The sequence below is a fragment of the Heliangelus exortis genome, chromosome 16, assembly GCF_036169615.1.
Source record: "Heliangelus exortis chromosome 16, bHelExo1.hap1, whole genome shotgun sequence".
NCBI lineage: Eukaryota > Metazoa > Chordata > Aves > Apodiformes > Trochilidae > Heliangelus > Heliangelus exortis.
Window position 1 is genome coordinate 4,514,976 of NC_092437.1, and position 16,095 is coordinate 4,531,070.

The 16,095-nt window shown below is 51.4% G+C and overlaps 1 protein-coding gene across 2 annotated transcripts in view; it reads left to right on the plus strand.

The window, feature by feature from the left end:
* LAMA5 (laminin subunit alpha 5) overlaps nt 1-16,095 on the plus strand; it is a 90,532-nt gene that overhangs the window by 54,823 nt on the left and 19,614 nt on the right. Inside the window, exons 16-37 of one of the 2 annotated variants that reach the window (XM_071759742.1) lie at nt 1,033-1,170; nt 1,368-1,420; nt 1,532-1,631; nt 2,141-2,193; nt 2,594-2,699; nt 3,386-3,485; nt 3,668-3,824; nt 5,901-6,030; nt 8,373-8,515; nt 8,620-8,726; nt 9,429-9,582; nt 9,881-10,041; nt 10,593-10,701; nt 11,220-11,317; nt 11,814-12,015; nt 12,430-12,556; nt 12,744-12,883; nt 13,669-13,784; nt 14,067-14,278; nt 14,432-14,636; nt 15,366-15,510; nt 15,918-16,058. In XM_071759742.1, the coding sequence (XP_071615843.1) occupies nt 1,033-1,170; nt 1,368-1,420; nt 1,532-1,631; nt 2,141-2,193; nt 2,594-2,699; nt 3,386-3,485; nt 3,668-3,824; nt 5,901-6,030; nt 8,373-8,515; nt 8,620-8,726; nt 9,429-9,582; nt 9,881-10,041; nt 10,593-10,701; nt 11,220-11,317; nt 11,814-12,015; nt 12,430-12,556; nt 12,744-12,883; nt 13,669-13,784; nt 14,067-14,278; nt 14,432-14,636; nt 15,366-15,510; nt 15,918-16,058 (2,897 nt within the window). Of the gene's footprint in view, nt 1-1,032; nt 1,171-1,367; nt 1,421-1,531; nt 1,632-2,140; nt 2,194-2,593; nt 2,700-3,385; nt 3,486-3,667; nt 3,825-5,439; nt 5,579-5,900; nt 6,031-8,372; nt 8,516-8,619; nt 8,727-9,428; nt 9,583-9,880; nt 10,042-10,592; nt 10,702-11,219; nt 11,318-11,813; nt 12,016-12,429; nt 12,557-12,743; nt 12,884-13,668; nt 13,785-14,066; nt 14,279-14,431; nt 14,637-15,365; nt 15,511-15,917; nt 16,059-16,095 lie in introns of both variants that reach the window. The other variant, XM_071759743.1, reaches the window with a different exon arrangement.

Here is a 16,095-nt window from a genome sequence, read left to right on the forward strand (position 1 = left end):
GCCAGCTGGCAGAGTGCTGCTCACAGATGCTGATGCCGGCAGGATGCCTTTGAAGAGGCTGCAGACATGGATGAAATGGTCCCACAGGAGTTCACCAGTCACTTCTTTCATTTTTTTTTTTTTTAAACTTTGTCTCATAGAGCAGTGTCCAAATTGCAAAGCTCTAGAGGACTCAGAGCAAGGAAATAAGAGGAGAACCTTTTTTAATTTTATTTTTAAAATTTGTTGTTGTTGTTGTTGTTATTTATTATTATTTATTATTATTATTATTATTATTATTATTATTATTATTATTATTATTATTATTATTATTATTATTATTATTATCATTATCATTATCATTATCATTATTATTATTATTTTACCTGTTATTTTATTTTCCTGTTAGCCAGTCTGGGGACATCAGCCTAAAACACACGTTTTGGCAGGGGTTTTAGGCAAGGCTGGGCAAGGGAGGTTGTGGGCAGCTTGCTGACCTTTCCTGCCATAGAGCAGCAGGATCTCCTGCCCCTCCAGGAGGGAGCTCGTGCAGGAACCCCCAGAGCCATTGCCCAACCCTCAGCTACCAGCAGTGCCTTGGGTTTGGTGGCCAAACTCTGCTCTTGGTTGGCTGGGTGCAAATGGGCTTTTGGAGGCTCTGGGGATGAGACCACACATTCCCCTTTTGCTTAACCAAACCTTTTTCCTTTTTCCCAAAATACGGAAAAATGCGATCAGGGGCAGTAAGCAGAACAGCTTCTGTTGGTTTTCTTACAGGATGATGTAAAAGCAAAAGAATAAGCATGCGTGTTATTTATAACCCATCTTTATGGGCTTTTTATATATATGTGTGTGTGTATATATATATACACATATATATATATATATACACACACACATATATATATATATATATGTATATATATAAAACCAGTTGTGGTTCTTTGATGGTGGTGAATGTCAGGCAAACTGAAGAGCTGGCTGGTGGGAAGCCTTGAATGCAGGAGCCTGTGTGTCCTACAGCTCCAGCAGTTGCTGTTCCCTCTTTTCCAGCTTGCCAGTGCTCCCGGGAGGGCTCCCTGCACAGCACCTGTGACCAGGACACGGGGCAGTGCAGCTGCCGGCCCAAAGTGACGGGACAGCGCTGTGACAGCTGCCTGCAGGGAGCCTATGGGTTCCCACACTGTGAAGGTAACTCCCTCCTCCTCCTCCTCCCAGGAGTCTTGGAAAATAGCTGGTGTGGTGCTGGTAAATCACAGAAACATGGAATAGTTTGGGTTGGATGGTGCTTAATCCCCCAAGGGATGAAGGGGTGAAATGACCCCTCTTAGGAACAACTGGAGTGTGAGCTCCTTCATCATAAATCCTTTTTTGTGCCTCTGTTCTAGAGGGTTCCTGTAACCCAGCAGGCTTGGAGACTGCAGATCCCTCACTGTCCCCAGTAAGTGTTAAATGAAGCCACCAACCCCTTCAGGTCATTCTTCTGTCATCCCTTTTGTACTCACTTTAAGCCACTTCTCACCTCCTTTTTCCCTCCCCTTGCTTTCCCCAGGGCTCCTGCTCGTGTCGGGCATACGTTGAAGGTCCAGCTTGTGACAGATGCAAACCCTTATACTGGAACCTGACTCCAGAGAACCCCTATGGCTGCACAAGTAAGGGAATGGCATTTCTACAGCCCCAAGTCCCCTCCATGCTCTAATGGTGCAAAACCCAAACTCAAGCCAGTGAGGACCATCATTGCTCGATGGAAGCAATACCCTTTCCTCCTTCCTTCCTTCCTTCCTTCCTTCTTCACCCTGGAGTTTTATGGTAAAGCTGGGGAAGTCTGAGTAACCCTCACTTGGAGAGAGGAAAGGCTGGAGCTTGGACCTTTTTGTTTGGGATGAAACACAGAGCTCATGCAATGAGTTGTGGCATTCTTAGCCCTCCCTGCAGACTTCACGCACTTAATTTTTCGTGGCCAAATGTGCAGAAAAGGCACATTTTTGGTAGTTGTGTCCTTAACAGAGCAACTGTCCAAAATTAAGAGAGCCCCTGTGCAGTGCTACCCTTTACTTGACCACTTCATCCCAGCTGGTGTCCTCTGGTGTGCTGGGTCCTGTTCATCAGGTGCTTTCTCAGGGGCTGATTTTGGTTCTCCTGTTCATCTTCCTCTCTCCAGGCTGCAAGTGTGAGACCAAGGGCACCACCAGTGGAATTGCAGAATGCCGACAGGTGGGTTTGCTCCTCTTTGCCTCCAGGAACTTCTGAGCATATTCTCAGGGAGTGTTTCAGTTCTATCTCCCACAGCAGCTGCTGGAGAGCCCTGTCCTGAGGCTGAGCTCTCAAAAGGTTGCGCCACAGCCTGGGTTTGCATGAGAACATAGGATTAAGACCTGTCATAAATTAGGCACCTAAACATTTCTGGGTCTGGCCCAGGATTCCTGGATTTTTGTTTGCCTGCGTTGTTAATTTATTTAACTTATCTTGCCCACCCACGCTCAGGAAGCAGTGTGGAGCATGAAACTCAAAATGCTTCTCCAGTGTCTCAGATCAGGACCCAAATAACTGAGAAACAGTTTAGCTGTGATGAGCCACAAAAGCAAATGAGCTTCCATGCCTGCTCCTCTCCTAGGGCGACGGGCAGTGTTTCTGCAAACCCAACATCTGTGGCCAGCTCTGCTCAACATGCAAAGATGGCTACTTCAACATGGAGAATGCAAATTACTTTGGCTGCCAAGGTGAGAACCCATCATGATGTGTTGGGGGAAGGAGTTGGGCCCCAAAAGCTGACCCTGGAGCAAGGGGCAGGAGATATCCCACCTCTTACTTTTGATTCTGCCGTAGCCCAGAGTGTGGACTGGGTCTTGCTGTGGGTCTGGAGACCCAAGTTCATGCTTTTGCCAGCATTGGGCACAATTCCATCAGGCTAGGGAATCAAAGGGCAGGAAAGGAGCCCTCTTCATCCCCAAAACTGTTGTGTTTTAACCAGTGGCCACATCCTTGCAGCTCTTTGCCTTCCTCTTGTTGGGAGCAAGCGGGCACAGAGACGTGGGGTTGGCTGCTCTCCATCGTGCCTATGGGAAGCAGGAAAAGATGAGATCCGGCCACTCCCAGCCAGCCCCCGAGGTCCGGGCAGGGCTGGGAAGATGGATCAAGGCTGCTGCTGGCAGCAGGGCTGGGGCACCCAGCCATGAGGGTTTGCAGCCCTTGTTCCTCCCGCAGCCGTCACCGTCTGGAAATAGCTCAGCGCTGAGGTGGAAGAGGAGCTGATCCAAACGGGGCCGGGGCCAATATGAAAACGGATACAATGGGGACAAAAATAACCTTCCCCAGCCTTCCTCACAAGCCTGGGGCGTGCCTTTGATTAGTGACCAGGAGGCTCCTGAGCCTGGGGGGAATGTAAACAAGTGGTTCCTGCCCGCAGGCTGCCGGTGCGACGTCGGAGGAGCCCTGGGACCGTCGTGCGAGGAGCGGAGCGGAGGCTGTCGCTGCCGGCAGAGCACACGCGGCCCCACCTGCACCCAGTAAGATGCTGGGTGGGACCTGCACCTTGGGGTCCTTCTGTTTGCTCCCTTGGGACTGGTGTCCTCGGCCACCAGGAGGATGGGGACCTCCTGGTCTGGGCTCTCGTGTGCCCGGTGGAGGCGTTTTCTCGCCTCTCCCTCCGGGTAGCCAGGCAGGTAATGGTGCTCCCTCTTTTCTCCAGACCTGCTCGGGACCATTATTTCCCTGACCTTCACCACTTGAAATTCGAGCTGGAGGAAGGCACCACGCCTGGCGGGAGGGCTGTGAGGTTCGGCTACAACCCCTTGGAGTTTGAGGGCTTCAGCTGGCGAGGATACGCTCAGATGTCCTCCATCCAGGTACACCTGGGGTCTCCATCCCAGCCGAGCTCCCCCTGGGGAGGATGTGGCCAGTGGAAGATTGACATGCTCTTGGCACAGATTTCACCCCCAAAGTCACCTGGTGGACAACATAAACAGCACAGTGTATATATAGCCTGTTTGCACAGATATTTCCTGTAGAGCTGGGGATGGCATAGACTGATGAGGGGAAAGATCCTAAACTGGGAATCCCCTGACATCCTAATCCGGTTAGATAAAGGTGGTAGCTTGGTGATTCCTTACAGGGATGTCTATAAACACTGTCTCTGGGTTTCCTTGAGGCTCTTTCATCTGACTCTGCTGTCTCCTGCAACTCTCTGCATAACCTTCCCTCCCTTTTCCAAAAATAAATCGTCTCCTTAGCTGCCATGTTCAGCTTGGACCTCTTGTTCCAGTTCTGCCTCTGCTCTTGCCATTAGATAGTTTGTTGTAACGATGGATTTACACTAACCTGGAGTTGCCTAAGCCCTAGAAGTGGAGCTATTTCATCTGTTGACAATTTTTTTTTCCTTGGTGGATTCTTCTGCATGACCCCTTTGGAAGTGTTGCCTGTGCCTGTGTGTTTGGTGATGGGGTGCAGGGCAGCAGTTCTCTGGCAGTCTTGTCCTGTGTCAGGTGTTCCTTATTCTGGTGTGTGTATTTCCAGTTCTCCTCACTTTTCCATGCTTAGGTAAAATAACAGAGGGGTCAAATGTGTTACCCATTTCCCACTGAATTTGTAATTAAGAGCTAAGCACTCCTGTAAACTCCCAGCCTTAAAGCTTAAGGATGGAGCTCATGCTCAAGCTCTTGGCTTTTGTTTTGCATCCAGTGTTGGCATTTGAGGAAGGAAGATGCTCTGGCAGAAGGGCTAGGATGTGGCTTTCTGCTGGCAGGTCTCACCTGCAGTCTCTGCTCTGCAGGATCCTTCCAGTTTGCTCTGTAGTGGGAAAATTTGTGTAAGTGGAGCTTTGAGGAGCACAGAGCCCTCACTGGGAGTCTCCCTGGGCAGACCTAAGCTTTGCCCTGTGGCCAGGAAGGTATTTAAGTAGGTGCTTAGATCTCTTTGAAATTAATACTACTTAAACATCTGCTCAACTGGAGTCTTCCTCAACCTGGTCCAGGCAAGCAGGGTGCTGATGCACCCATCAGTGGCACATTCCCATAGCACCAGTAGACCTTAGTGTTGCAGGTCCCTCAAAAGGAGTCACCAGCTCCATTTTGCAGTAGGCACAAGGTCAGACCCTTCCTGGTTTGGTACCTGCTGGTTGGTCACAGCACACTTTAAGCCCAAAAGCCACACGCTGATAACAAACCCAACAACTTCCAACCTCTCCTTTGGCACGGCTGAACCACCTTGCTGTGCCAGAGCACCTTTCAGAGCTTTTCCCCTACTTGCCACGGGCAGGTTAGGTCTCTCCTTGGCTAGGTGGCCCCCGAAGGGACAGTGTGGCCAAGTGACCGTGCAGTGGGGATGCTGTGCTTGTCTCCTCCTTGCTCTGTGGCATGTGGCTTTGGGAGCAGTGAGCCGAGGCTGTGCTTGGGCTTGTAGGTGTCGGCGGTGGAGGTAATTGAAGGTGTGCTCTGCTTCTCTCCCCTTTCTCTCTCCCACCAGCCCAAGGTAGTGGTGACTCTCAATGTGACCTCCCCAGACCTCTTCCGCCTCGTCTTCCGCTACGTCAGCCGGGGGCCTGCCAGTGTGGAAGGGAGGGTCTCGGTCCTTGAGGAAGGAAAGTTTAATGTTTGTGGCAACTGTAAGTGCATTTTTCACTTCTAGACTAACTCAGAGCATCCCACGCTGCAACGTTGCTCCTCTGCCCCTTCTCCTGCCCCAGGTGTGCCCGTCCCAGGTGTGCCCGTCCCAGGTGTGCCCGTCCCAGGTGTGCCCATCCCAGGTGTGCTCATCCCAGGTGGCCAGCCAGAGCTGTGCCATGGGATGGGAAGGGAGGGGGAAGAGAGGCAGGCAGGCAGGCAGGCAGGCAGGTGGGGATGGCTCTCCCGCAGAGTGGGTGAGCAGCCAGGAGCTGCCCCCCCCCTAAGTGACGTGTGCCCCGTGTGCTCTTTTGCTTTTTGCAGAATAAAATCAGAGTCACTGTAGACGTGAAGGAAGCAGAGCTCTATCTGTTCCATGTCATCCTGAGGTATATTAATTCAGGAGGGGCCACTCTGTATGGCAAAATTACAGCTTATCAGCCACGAAGGAGAGGTAAGGATCCCAGACTGCTCTGCTCCCCTGCACCATCGCCACCTCCTCCCCATCCCAGGCAACCTTCTGCATCATCCTTTCCAGAAGACACTTCCATTTGGCTTTACCCATTAGTCCTGCCCTTCCAATTGAAAGGCTGATTTGAGTTTGCAGCCCCCTTTGTTTAACAGAGCAGCAGCAAGGTGGCCTCCAGCCCTGGGGCCATTCACTGAGGACTCTTATCAGCCAGGCTGGTGTCAGATAAGGCTGTTGTACCTTCCCAGCATGGGACAGGATCATCCCAATGTCCCAAACAGAACTGAGCTGAGTTTCCACAAAACCAGAATGAGCCAAGTACTAAGAACTGGATCCAAACTTTGTCAGCTGGACATGGTTTTATTTAACAGGTACCTTCATGAGACAATCCTGCCTTTGCCTTGTGCTGCTCCCAAGCCAGGCTGCTGGCTTCACACCTGGTGCAGGGTTAGGAAGCGGGATGGAATTACACATGACATGGGCATTGCACTCTGGTGCTATGGCTTCTCATCAAGCCAGGAGCTGCTGAAGAAGAGCCACCAAAAGATGGTTTAACAAGCCTAGAGACTTGGACAGCAAATATTCCTGGAATGAATATGAGCAAGGCCACGTGGGGACAGATCTGAGGCCGTGCAAGTGCCCTACAGTTGGCTGATGGATTTTACCTCTTCTGATCATACAGCCACATCATCCCACTGAAGCTCTTCAAGACCATATGTACACAACACAAGGCTACCTGATTTATCAGTATTTTATTGACACCAGCTACCTAATTTATTAGTTCCTGAAGTTCTGTCCTCTCTCCTGAATTGTCTTAGGATGGTGTTCTCTCTTTGATCTGATAAGCAAGGTTTGAAATGCCAAGATACTATTTTCCTATTTCTTTTTTGAGGGGAAAAAGAGCTGGTTATTATTTTTATGGCCAGTCATTATGCAGCCACCCTCATGCTTTAGGATCCCACCAAAGGTCAGGAAGCATTTCATCTGTCCTGTTGGGCAGCAGAGCTCAGTTGCCTTACAATGTCCTTACCTCCTTGCTCAGAAGTTTTTCTAGAGCTGGAGGCAAGCTGCCTGCAGTGGGATCCAGGAGGGCAGCTTCCTTGATAAGCCAAGTCATCTCCAGAAATGCTGAGCCACCTTCTGCCCCCATGGAATGGGCTTCACATGGTAAAGGACAAGCAGCCTGGAAAGAAGATAAGTTGGAAGATGTGGCTTGCAAAAAGGGAAGCCCTTTCCGAATGTATCATCCTCAGATGGGTTTCTCCCACCCCACCTCCAGAAGCCATCTCAGTTTGCATTGTGTATCACCTCAAAAGGATGAGAAACCTCAGCTTGTCAAGAAATCTCCCCCACTGCCTATTCAGGGAAATCTCTTCATTCCTTGCATCCTCCCCTCTGCTTCCCAGCTGAGAAAGCGAGGGCTCAGCCTCGCCAGGCATGTTGCAGAGCTCACACACCTGGGAAGGGGCTGACCCATCCCAGCAGTAGCACAAGCCCTTGCTTCAGCTTCTGGCCCTTCTGCATTGTGCCTTGATGTCCCTGAACTGCACAGGACAGTCAGCCTGCCACGTTCCCCACTTCCTTCTTCATCTCCTCTGCTCGCCATGCAGCCCCGCTCGGTGAATCCCTCTCACCTCTGCTCTTCAGAATGCCGGGGGACAGTCTGCTTCTAGGTGCTGTGGCATTGCTGCAGCCAAGGTTAATGAATTCAGAGGTTATGGGACTCTTCACTGAGCCAAGGAGCTGTTCAGCAGCAGCATGATCAGGCCTTAAAATCATTCTGTTCTTGTAGGTTAAAATATCTTAAGTCTCAGAGCGCAGAGTCTGTGGCTGGAAACAAAAAGAGGAGTGCAGCTTGGGGGTCAGAGAGTTTGCCAAAGCACAGATATCTTGCTTCTGGAGCTGGAGTCAGAATATCCCTAAGGAAGGACTTAACTAAGCAGTTCTTTTTGTCTGTCTCAGAATAAATTCTTCACAGATGAGTTTCTTCCTTCTCTAGCTGGCAAAATGCTCCTTGGCGTGCAGCACTCAGTGCTTTGCTGTCCAGGGATGCAGAGCACACTGTGACAGCTGTGGATTAGCATTAGGGATTTAAGTGATTTATTATTTTTTTTCTCCCTTTAAGCTACTGAGCAGATTCAGAGTGGATGTGCCTGTTACAGGACAGTGTTGGGTTTGTGGTGCATCTGCTACCGCACTTTGGAGAGGGCAGAACCCTGGGACTCCCTGCTGCACTACAGAGCTGCTTCCCTGGGCATAGCCTCCTCTTTGCAGCCCCAGATTTTCCATCCCACTCCCTTCACAGCCTCTCATCCCTCCCATTCCAGGTACAGAGCAGACCAAGCAGGTTGTCTTTGCTCCCAGCACAGAGCCAGCCTTTGTCACCGTCCCCCAGAACAGCTTTGGGGAGCCCTTCGTACTCAACCCCAACACCTGGTCTCTGGTTGTTGAAGCAGAGGGTGTTCTGCTGGTAAGGACCATCCTCCCATGCTCCATCCACCACTGGGGGGCTTCAGTAGCTCCCCAGGGGCCAAGTGTCCCAAACATAACCAAATCTCCCATCTCTCCTCCTAGGACTATCTGGTTTTGTTACCCAGCTCATACTATGAAGCTCCAATACTTCAGCTAAAGGTCACAGAGCCATGTACCTACCAGCCAGCTCCAGAACAAGCCACCCAGAAGTAAGAATCTCCACATTTTTGTGCTGTGGGGGACCTACTCAGCTCCTCTGGGGACAGGTTTTAAGAAACATTTATAGTCCACACTTTGTGAGGATCTGGTTGCCCTGAAACTGCTTAGTGGAATACTTTGCTATGGTTGATAAAGCCCACTGAACCTGCACTGTCCCAGAAAGCCAATGCATAGTTCTCCTCATCCATGGCAGAGGCAAACTGTGTGTTCCATGGACCCTGCCTGGAGAGCCAACTCACCCAGTAAGACCATTGCCTTCTCTGCTAGGCTGTGTTCCCAGTGCCAGGTTGTCTGTCAGTCAACAGCCTTGGAAAATGACTGCAATGAGTTAGGTCTTGCTGGACGATTTAAAATGATGGAGCAGAGCCTGGGAGTGCTTAGAACATCTCAGTGCATCTGCTTGCTCTGCCCAGGACCTCTCTGTCCCTCTTGGCAGCCAGGCTGGTTGTTCACCAGCTGTTCCCTCCACTATAAGAGGATAAAACACATTGCAAAGGGAGAACCTTTTTGTTGTCACTGCTGTCACTGGCCCTCTGCTACTCCATCACACTAACCAGAGATGTTCCTTTGGGAAGCAGAGCCTCCATGTTGGACCTGGGAGGCTGGGAGGAGGCTGCCTGAGTGCTCTTAACTCTTGATAATCATGACCTAACAGCCATATCTTGCAATGTTTTTTTTCTTTATGCCTCTAGCTGCCTCTTCTATAAGTACCTGTCAGTGGATGGCTTCCCTGCTGCCTCAGGGCTGGATGCAGTGTGCAGGTTGGACAATCGCCTGCCCAGAGTCTGTCCTGTGGAGCAGCTCACCCCCTCCCATCCCCAGATGGCCACCTGCAGTGGCAGTGATGTGAGTGACACTTCTTTTTCATCCCCCTGCTCCCACCATCTGGGGCTTTACACACACCTGGGAAAAGTTACCAGAAGGGTTTCTCCCCCCCCCCTCCATTTGTTGTTGCCCCCTCCATCTTGCAGCTGTGTGTTGCATGTCCTGATATTCAAGGCACCCAAAAAGGGCTTGGAAGGACACATGTGGTGTATGGAAAGAGTTGGTTTGTTGTCCCTGAGGCTGGTTTGTAGCACTGGCATCCTGCACAAGCTCACTATGGGGAGTGGAACAGGAGCTCAGTCATCTCTCTGTCCCCCAGGTGGAAGTCCAGCTCTCCCTGCCTGTTCTCCATCCCGGGAAGTACGTGCTGGTGGTGGAATATGCCAACAGGAATGCTTTGCAGACAGTGGGCATTGCTGTGAGCTCGCCACACTTAGCCATGCAGCAGGGCACATTCATCTTCTACCCCTGTGTCTACAGGTATGGTCAGCTCTGGGATGGAGGAAGGGTTCAATCCTCCTGCAGGATGGCAAGGACAGGTCCCCTGAGCTGAGCTTTTCTGCTTTATCACCTGAACAGAGCAGTGCCTCGGTGTTGTTCAGCTCAGATGTGTATGGCTGGACAGAGATTTTAGTGATTGCCCAGCCTTGGGAAATAGATGGCATCCCTGGCACACTGCCTGTGCCAGCCTAGTCCTCTAATGCCTCTGCCAGGAGACAATCTGTGGCTCCTGTTTACAACTGGGCCCCAGTTTGGGGAATGGGCTCTGGGCAGTTTTGTTGGAGCTGTTGGTGCAGGTCAGACCCCATCCCTTTCTGTAAAAGTGTCTGACTTCAGCCTGCAACCTTTGTGATAGGAGATAAATGTCTGGGGTGTCCTTGGGAAACTTCACTCTTATGATTTGCCAGGAAAGGCATCAAAAGATTTACAGGGGCTTTGTGTAAATACTTTCAGGACAGATAGCTGGCAAGACAAGAAATGGGTCACGACCCTCCTCAAGGCTGGCTTCAAAATTTGTGTTTCTCTTACAGTTTCCTTTGTCGAGGGATTGCTATAGATTCCCAGAGCCGTATGGCAACTTTTGAAGTTACTTCAGAGGCCACCATTCAGTTCACCTCTGATCTGGCTGATTTCTTCCTGGTAAGGCTCTGGGTGAGGGCAGCTCTGTTGGCAGGTTGCATGGAGGAGAGGCAGGAGTGGCAGGGAGCCTGTACTGAAAGGTTTTCTAGTCCTGTTTGCACTGAATACCAGATCTTAGTCTGTGTCAGGAGCAATCCAAGGGGAAGGATGTGGTCAGAGATGTTTTGAAATAGGTCACGGGCTGAGACTTGGGAGAAGATGGGGAGAAGCTGCTCCTCTTCGCAGAGGTAGCTCTGCAGCCTCTCCTCCTTTACTTTGAAGGCATTCAGGGTTGTTTAGCCAAGGATAGAAGAATATCCCATAAATATCTGGAGCTCCTAAATGCCTTAGGAGCTTGTGCCAAGGAAGAAGGGGCAGTAAACAGAGGTGTGACCCACCCACCATGCATTAATTGAGATGTCTGATGAGGAGGTGCTTAATGTGCTCAGCCTGCTTGCTGGTGGGCACAAGACCTGCTGTGAGACCCCAGTACAGAGGCTGTCATGTAACCAGGTGTCTCTCTCTGTCACTCGTGGCAGCACAAAGTGTACCTGATACCTGCTGCACAGTTCACCATGGAGTTCATCGAGCCAAAGGTGCATTGCATCAGTGTCCATGGCACATTCTCATCCAACAGGTAAGAGCCTTGGGTCCTCCAAGGTAAATTTTAGCATGAATATGGCTGTTTTGAAAAGCAGTTGCCTTCCCCACTCCCCTCAGGTTTGGAGCTTTTTCAGTTCTTGAGGCAAAGCACTTTGCAGCAGCAGCAATGGACTGAGGATGGGGAATCCTTTACCTGAAGACCACACTCCTGTGGCAGTCACTCAAGTGTCATCTGGTTATGGTTTCCTGTGCTTGCTCACGTACAGCAAGAGGCACTGACTGTGTCTGGGTTCTTGGTGCTGCTTTGGATCAGTATTTGCACAGAAATTAACCCACTCAAGATTCCTGTTCCTTCCTGCTGAGCCCATGTCCCAGAGCCCCAGGGGTCCTGGTGGGAAGCTCTCCCATGACAGAGATGCTTCATAATCTGCCAGGTGTCATTACAGGACCTGCTTCTGCTGCCAGGACCCCATAGCCTCTCTCTTTTCTTGTCAGAGGTCCTTACGTCCCATTTTCTCCTTGTTTTGCAGCAGTTCCTGTGTTCCCTCGAGGTTCCTGAAGCTTTCTCAGTCCATCATTTTGGAGGGGGGCCAGGCTCTGCCCATTGCCCCTGATGTCCCCCTGGCTCAGGCTGTTCATGTGGCTCTGTCTGGGGTCCCCATGGAGCCTGCACCTCGACCTCCCACAGCAGTGGACCCTGCAGCAGAGCTGATCCTCCTGCACCTGCAGCAGGTAGTGGTTTGGGGCTGGGTTGGACTGGTTTGGTGGTGCTGTGACACTGGACACCTGGGGCAGGGAGTTTTCCTTCTCCGTTGAGTGTCTTGAGTGCCAATTTAGCAACTAGCACTTTCAAAATATAGTTTGGACTTGAAACTTGTGCCTGAACCTGTAATATTCATGGGCTCACCTGTCTTAGCTCCATCCCACCCTTGCTGCTTGGCTCTCTGGGCTCCCAGGAAAAGCTTTGCAGGTGGCAGGGATGGAGGGGGAGTGTGGAGATGGGAGGGATTGGCTCACCAAAAATCTCAAGACTTGACAGTTGGGCAGTAAGAGCACAGATTTATGCAATAGTAAAAAATACCCCAGCCTGTAAGTGCGGGCATCAGAAGTGGGGGTTTGTCTCTCTGTTCTCCTGTCTCTGGCCAGGCTGCTGTTGTGTTTAACACCCGGATCCAGAGCCTGGGTCGTTATGCTTTCATCCTTCACTACTACCAACCCAACCACCCCACCTTCCCTGTGGAAGTGTTCATCAATGGTGGGCGCATCTGGCAAGGTGAGAAGAGTGGGGAAGAGTGGGAAGCTGCTCATGGGCAAAAGCCTTGGAAAGTTTTTGGTGCCAGAGGAGAACTGTGGGTTTGCTGGGGAGTGCAAACAGGGGGCGAAACTGCCTCAAAAAGCCAGGAGGGTGTGATGGGGATTGTAAAGGAAATGTGGGACCATTTGGTTTGTTGTCTTTTCAGGTCAGACCAATGCTGCTTTCTGCCCACATGGCTATGGGTGCAGGAGCCTGGTGGTTTCTGAGGACCAGATTGTCCTGGATGTTACTGATAATGACCTGACTGTGGTTGTTCGAGTGCCCCAGGGCAAGCAGCTGTGGCTGGTAAGCTTCTCTCTGGGATGCTCCTGGGACATGCTGGACCAGGCTCCAGCAAGGCTGGCCTTTCCTTGGGGATTTGTGGCACTGTGTGACCAGAGGAATGTTTCCTACCATAAGTTAGTTTCCAAACTACTAGGACATTGCAATCCACAACCTTAGTGGTGTAGAACTGAGGGCAGGGTTCACAGAGGCAGGGTTTGTGTATGGTAGTTTTCCTTCACTGTGTGGTTTTAATACCAAAGCAAGGTAGATATGGAAGATGTTGCTTTGTATACATAGTTTGTGGTAACCCAGAATAAGCCTTATTCCTAATTAAGTAATATTTTGCACCCACACAGCATTTTTTGTCCAGCAAGTCTCATGGGAGCAGGTAGCCCTTGATATGCTCAGGCAACAGGACTAGAACATTGACTAAAATTTGGATAAATGGCTGAAAGACAACTGTAAACCAAATTTAGGGGTCTGAGATTATGGTGACCACCCATCCCTGTAAAGCCCCTGCTGTTCTTTTGGGGCATTCTGCCTTTTTTTTTTTTTTCTCCAGTGAATTTGGTCCACTCCTCATGTGAAGCATTAGATTAGATTAGATGGACCCTGATGGACAGACCTCAAGGGAGAGGTGATCCCTGGTCTTTCCAGTATGCAGACACTTTGTGTGTTATATCCTATCCCAGCAAGGGATGAGCTGATGGGAAGTTAAAGGTGGATTTTGAGTGGTCCCATTTTGGACTGTGGCTGGCTGGCTCAGCTCAGGAGCCCGGCTCCCCCATCTTGTCTTTGCTTTGCAGGATTACATCCTTGTGGTGCCTGAGGACAGCTACAGCTCTCAGTACCTGCAGGAGGAACCCCTGGACAAATCCTATGACTTCATCAGCAGCTGTGGCATCAACAGCTTCTACATCAAGTGAGACCTTTGGCTTTGGGTGGCTTCTCTACTGACTGCAGGCTGCACACTCCTCAGGGAATAAAACCTGTACCCTACTTGTGAGGCAGGGAAAGAGTCTGGTTAAGGCTTTCCTTCCCTAATGACCAAACCTGTGGCTATGTGGGGGGTGTCATAGGCTCATCCTCCCACTAACTCACTGCCCATTGCTGTAGGAGATCCTGTTGGGTTTTGGGGTGGCAGGGAGGCTGTCGGGGTGTGCAGTGAAGTGATTTCCTCCTGCCTGCCTTCCTTCCTCTGCAGCCCCAGCGTGTCTTCAAGGTTCTGCCGGGACTCTGCCATCTCACTCTCCCTCTTCTACAACAACGGGGCACAGCCCTGCCAGTGCCACGAGGCAGGGGCCCGGGGCAGCCAGTGTGAGCCCTTTGGGGGGCAGTGTCCCTGCAAGCCCAATGTCATCGGGCGGGACTGCTCCCGCTGTGCCACCGGCTACTGGGGCTTCCCCAACTGCAGGCGTGAGTTCTCCCATCTCCCCCTCTCCCTTTCCCAGCATTTTGCTGCTTTGCCTCTCACAGGCTGATCTGGAAAACAGCTGCATTTTCCAGCTCTGTCCTGGAAGTTGAGCTCTTCACCCATTGCCTTCTTCTCTCCTTTTCTGTCCTTCCCAGCCTGTGACTGTGGGACACGTCTCTGTGACGAGGTGACGGGGCAGTGCATCTGCCCCCCGCACACCCTGAAGCCAGAGTGTGTTGTCTGTGAGCCCCAAACCTTTGGCTGCCACCCCCTCATCGGATGTGAGGACTGCAATTGCTCCCGGCCCGGGGTGCAGGAGCTGACAGAACCGGGCTGTGACCTGGACAGCGGGCAGTGCAGGTAAGAGAGAGCCTTCTGCCACCAGCCAGCTCTGGCAGCATCCCTGCTGGAGTGGTGGGACATGTTGGCAGGCTGGAGGGAGGAGATCACAGGATGTTTAGGTTGGAAAAGACCTCCCAAGATCATTCAGTCCAATCTTTGACCAATGCTATAATCAACTACTAAACCGTGTCCTTAAGGACCAGGTCCAAATGCCTTCTAAATGCCTCCAGGGATGGTGACTCCATGACTGTCCTGGGCCATTCCAATGCCTGACAACCTTCTCAGTGAAGAAATGTGTCCTAACATCCAGCCTAAACCTCCCCAGGCACAACTTCCACACATCTTCTCTGGTCCTATAACATCATTCAGGGGAAGAGGCTGTTTCCCTCCTCACTCCAACCTTGAGGCAGTTGCAGAGAGCCATAAGGTCTCCTCTCACCTCCTCTTCTCCAAACCAAACCCCCCCAGAGGAACACATCCTCACATGACTTGTGCTCCAGGCCCTTCATGAGCTTTGTTGCCCTTCTCTGGACACACTCTGGCATTTTTATGTCACTCTTACAGTGAGGTGCCCAGAACTGAACACAGTACCCAAGATGTGGCCTCACCAGAGCTGAGTACAGAGGGACAGTCACCTCCCTGTCACCTCCCTAGATGTGCAGGTGTCAGTGCCAGGATAGGTGAAGCCCTGAGAGCTGCTCCCTGGGGCAGAGGTTTCTAATGCTGCTGCTCTCACCTCCCATCCAGGTGCAAGCCCAATGTCATCGGGAGGCAGTGTGACCTCTGTGCCCCTGGCTACTACCACTACCCCAACTGCCAGCGCTGTGACTGCCACCGGGCTGGCACCGAACCCAGCGTGTGTGACCCGGTCACGGGACAGTGTCACTGCAAGGTCAGTCCTTGATGGCCCTCACACACTGCCTTCTTCCCCAGCTCCATTCTCACCCTGAAAGATTTCCTCCCCCCATCTTTCCTGTCTGTGGAGGCTTGCTCTGTCCCTGGGCAGTCTGTCTCCACCCCATGCCACAACCCCTCCCAGGTAAAGCTCTCAGTCCTGTTGATTCCTGTATGACAGTAGACTGACTCAAACTGTTCCAAGTCCTTTCCAGGGCTCCTGGAGGCTTTCTGCAGTTGAATTTAGTGTTTGAGGGGTGGTATGCCAGCAAACCAGCTCAGGGACTGCTTGATCATGTTTCAGCATCTCATCAGTGTGCCTTGATCACTCGTACAACCATCTCTGTCCTCCCCAAATGCCTCGTGAGAAACTACTGACGCTGTTGAGCTTTGCTTGTCTTCCAGGAAAATGTGGAGGGCCCGAGGTGTGACCAGTGTCGCCTGGGGACATTTTCTTTGGATGCCAGCAACCCCAAGGGCTGCACCAAGTGCTTCTGCTTTGGTGCGACCGATCGCTGCCGCAGCGCTGAGAAGCATCGGGCAGAGGTGAGAGGAGCCTGCAGTTCAGCTCTGGTCCCATCTG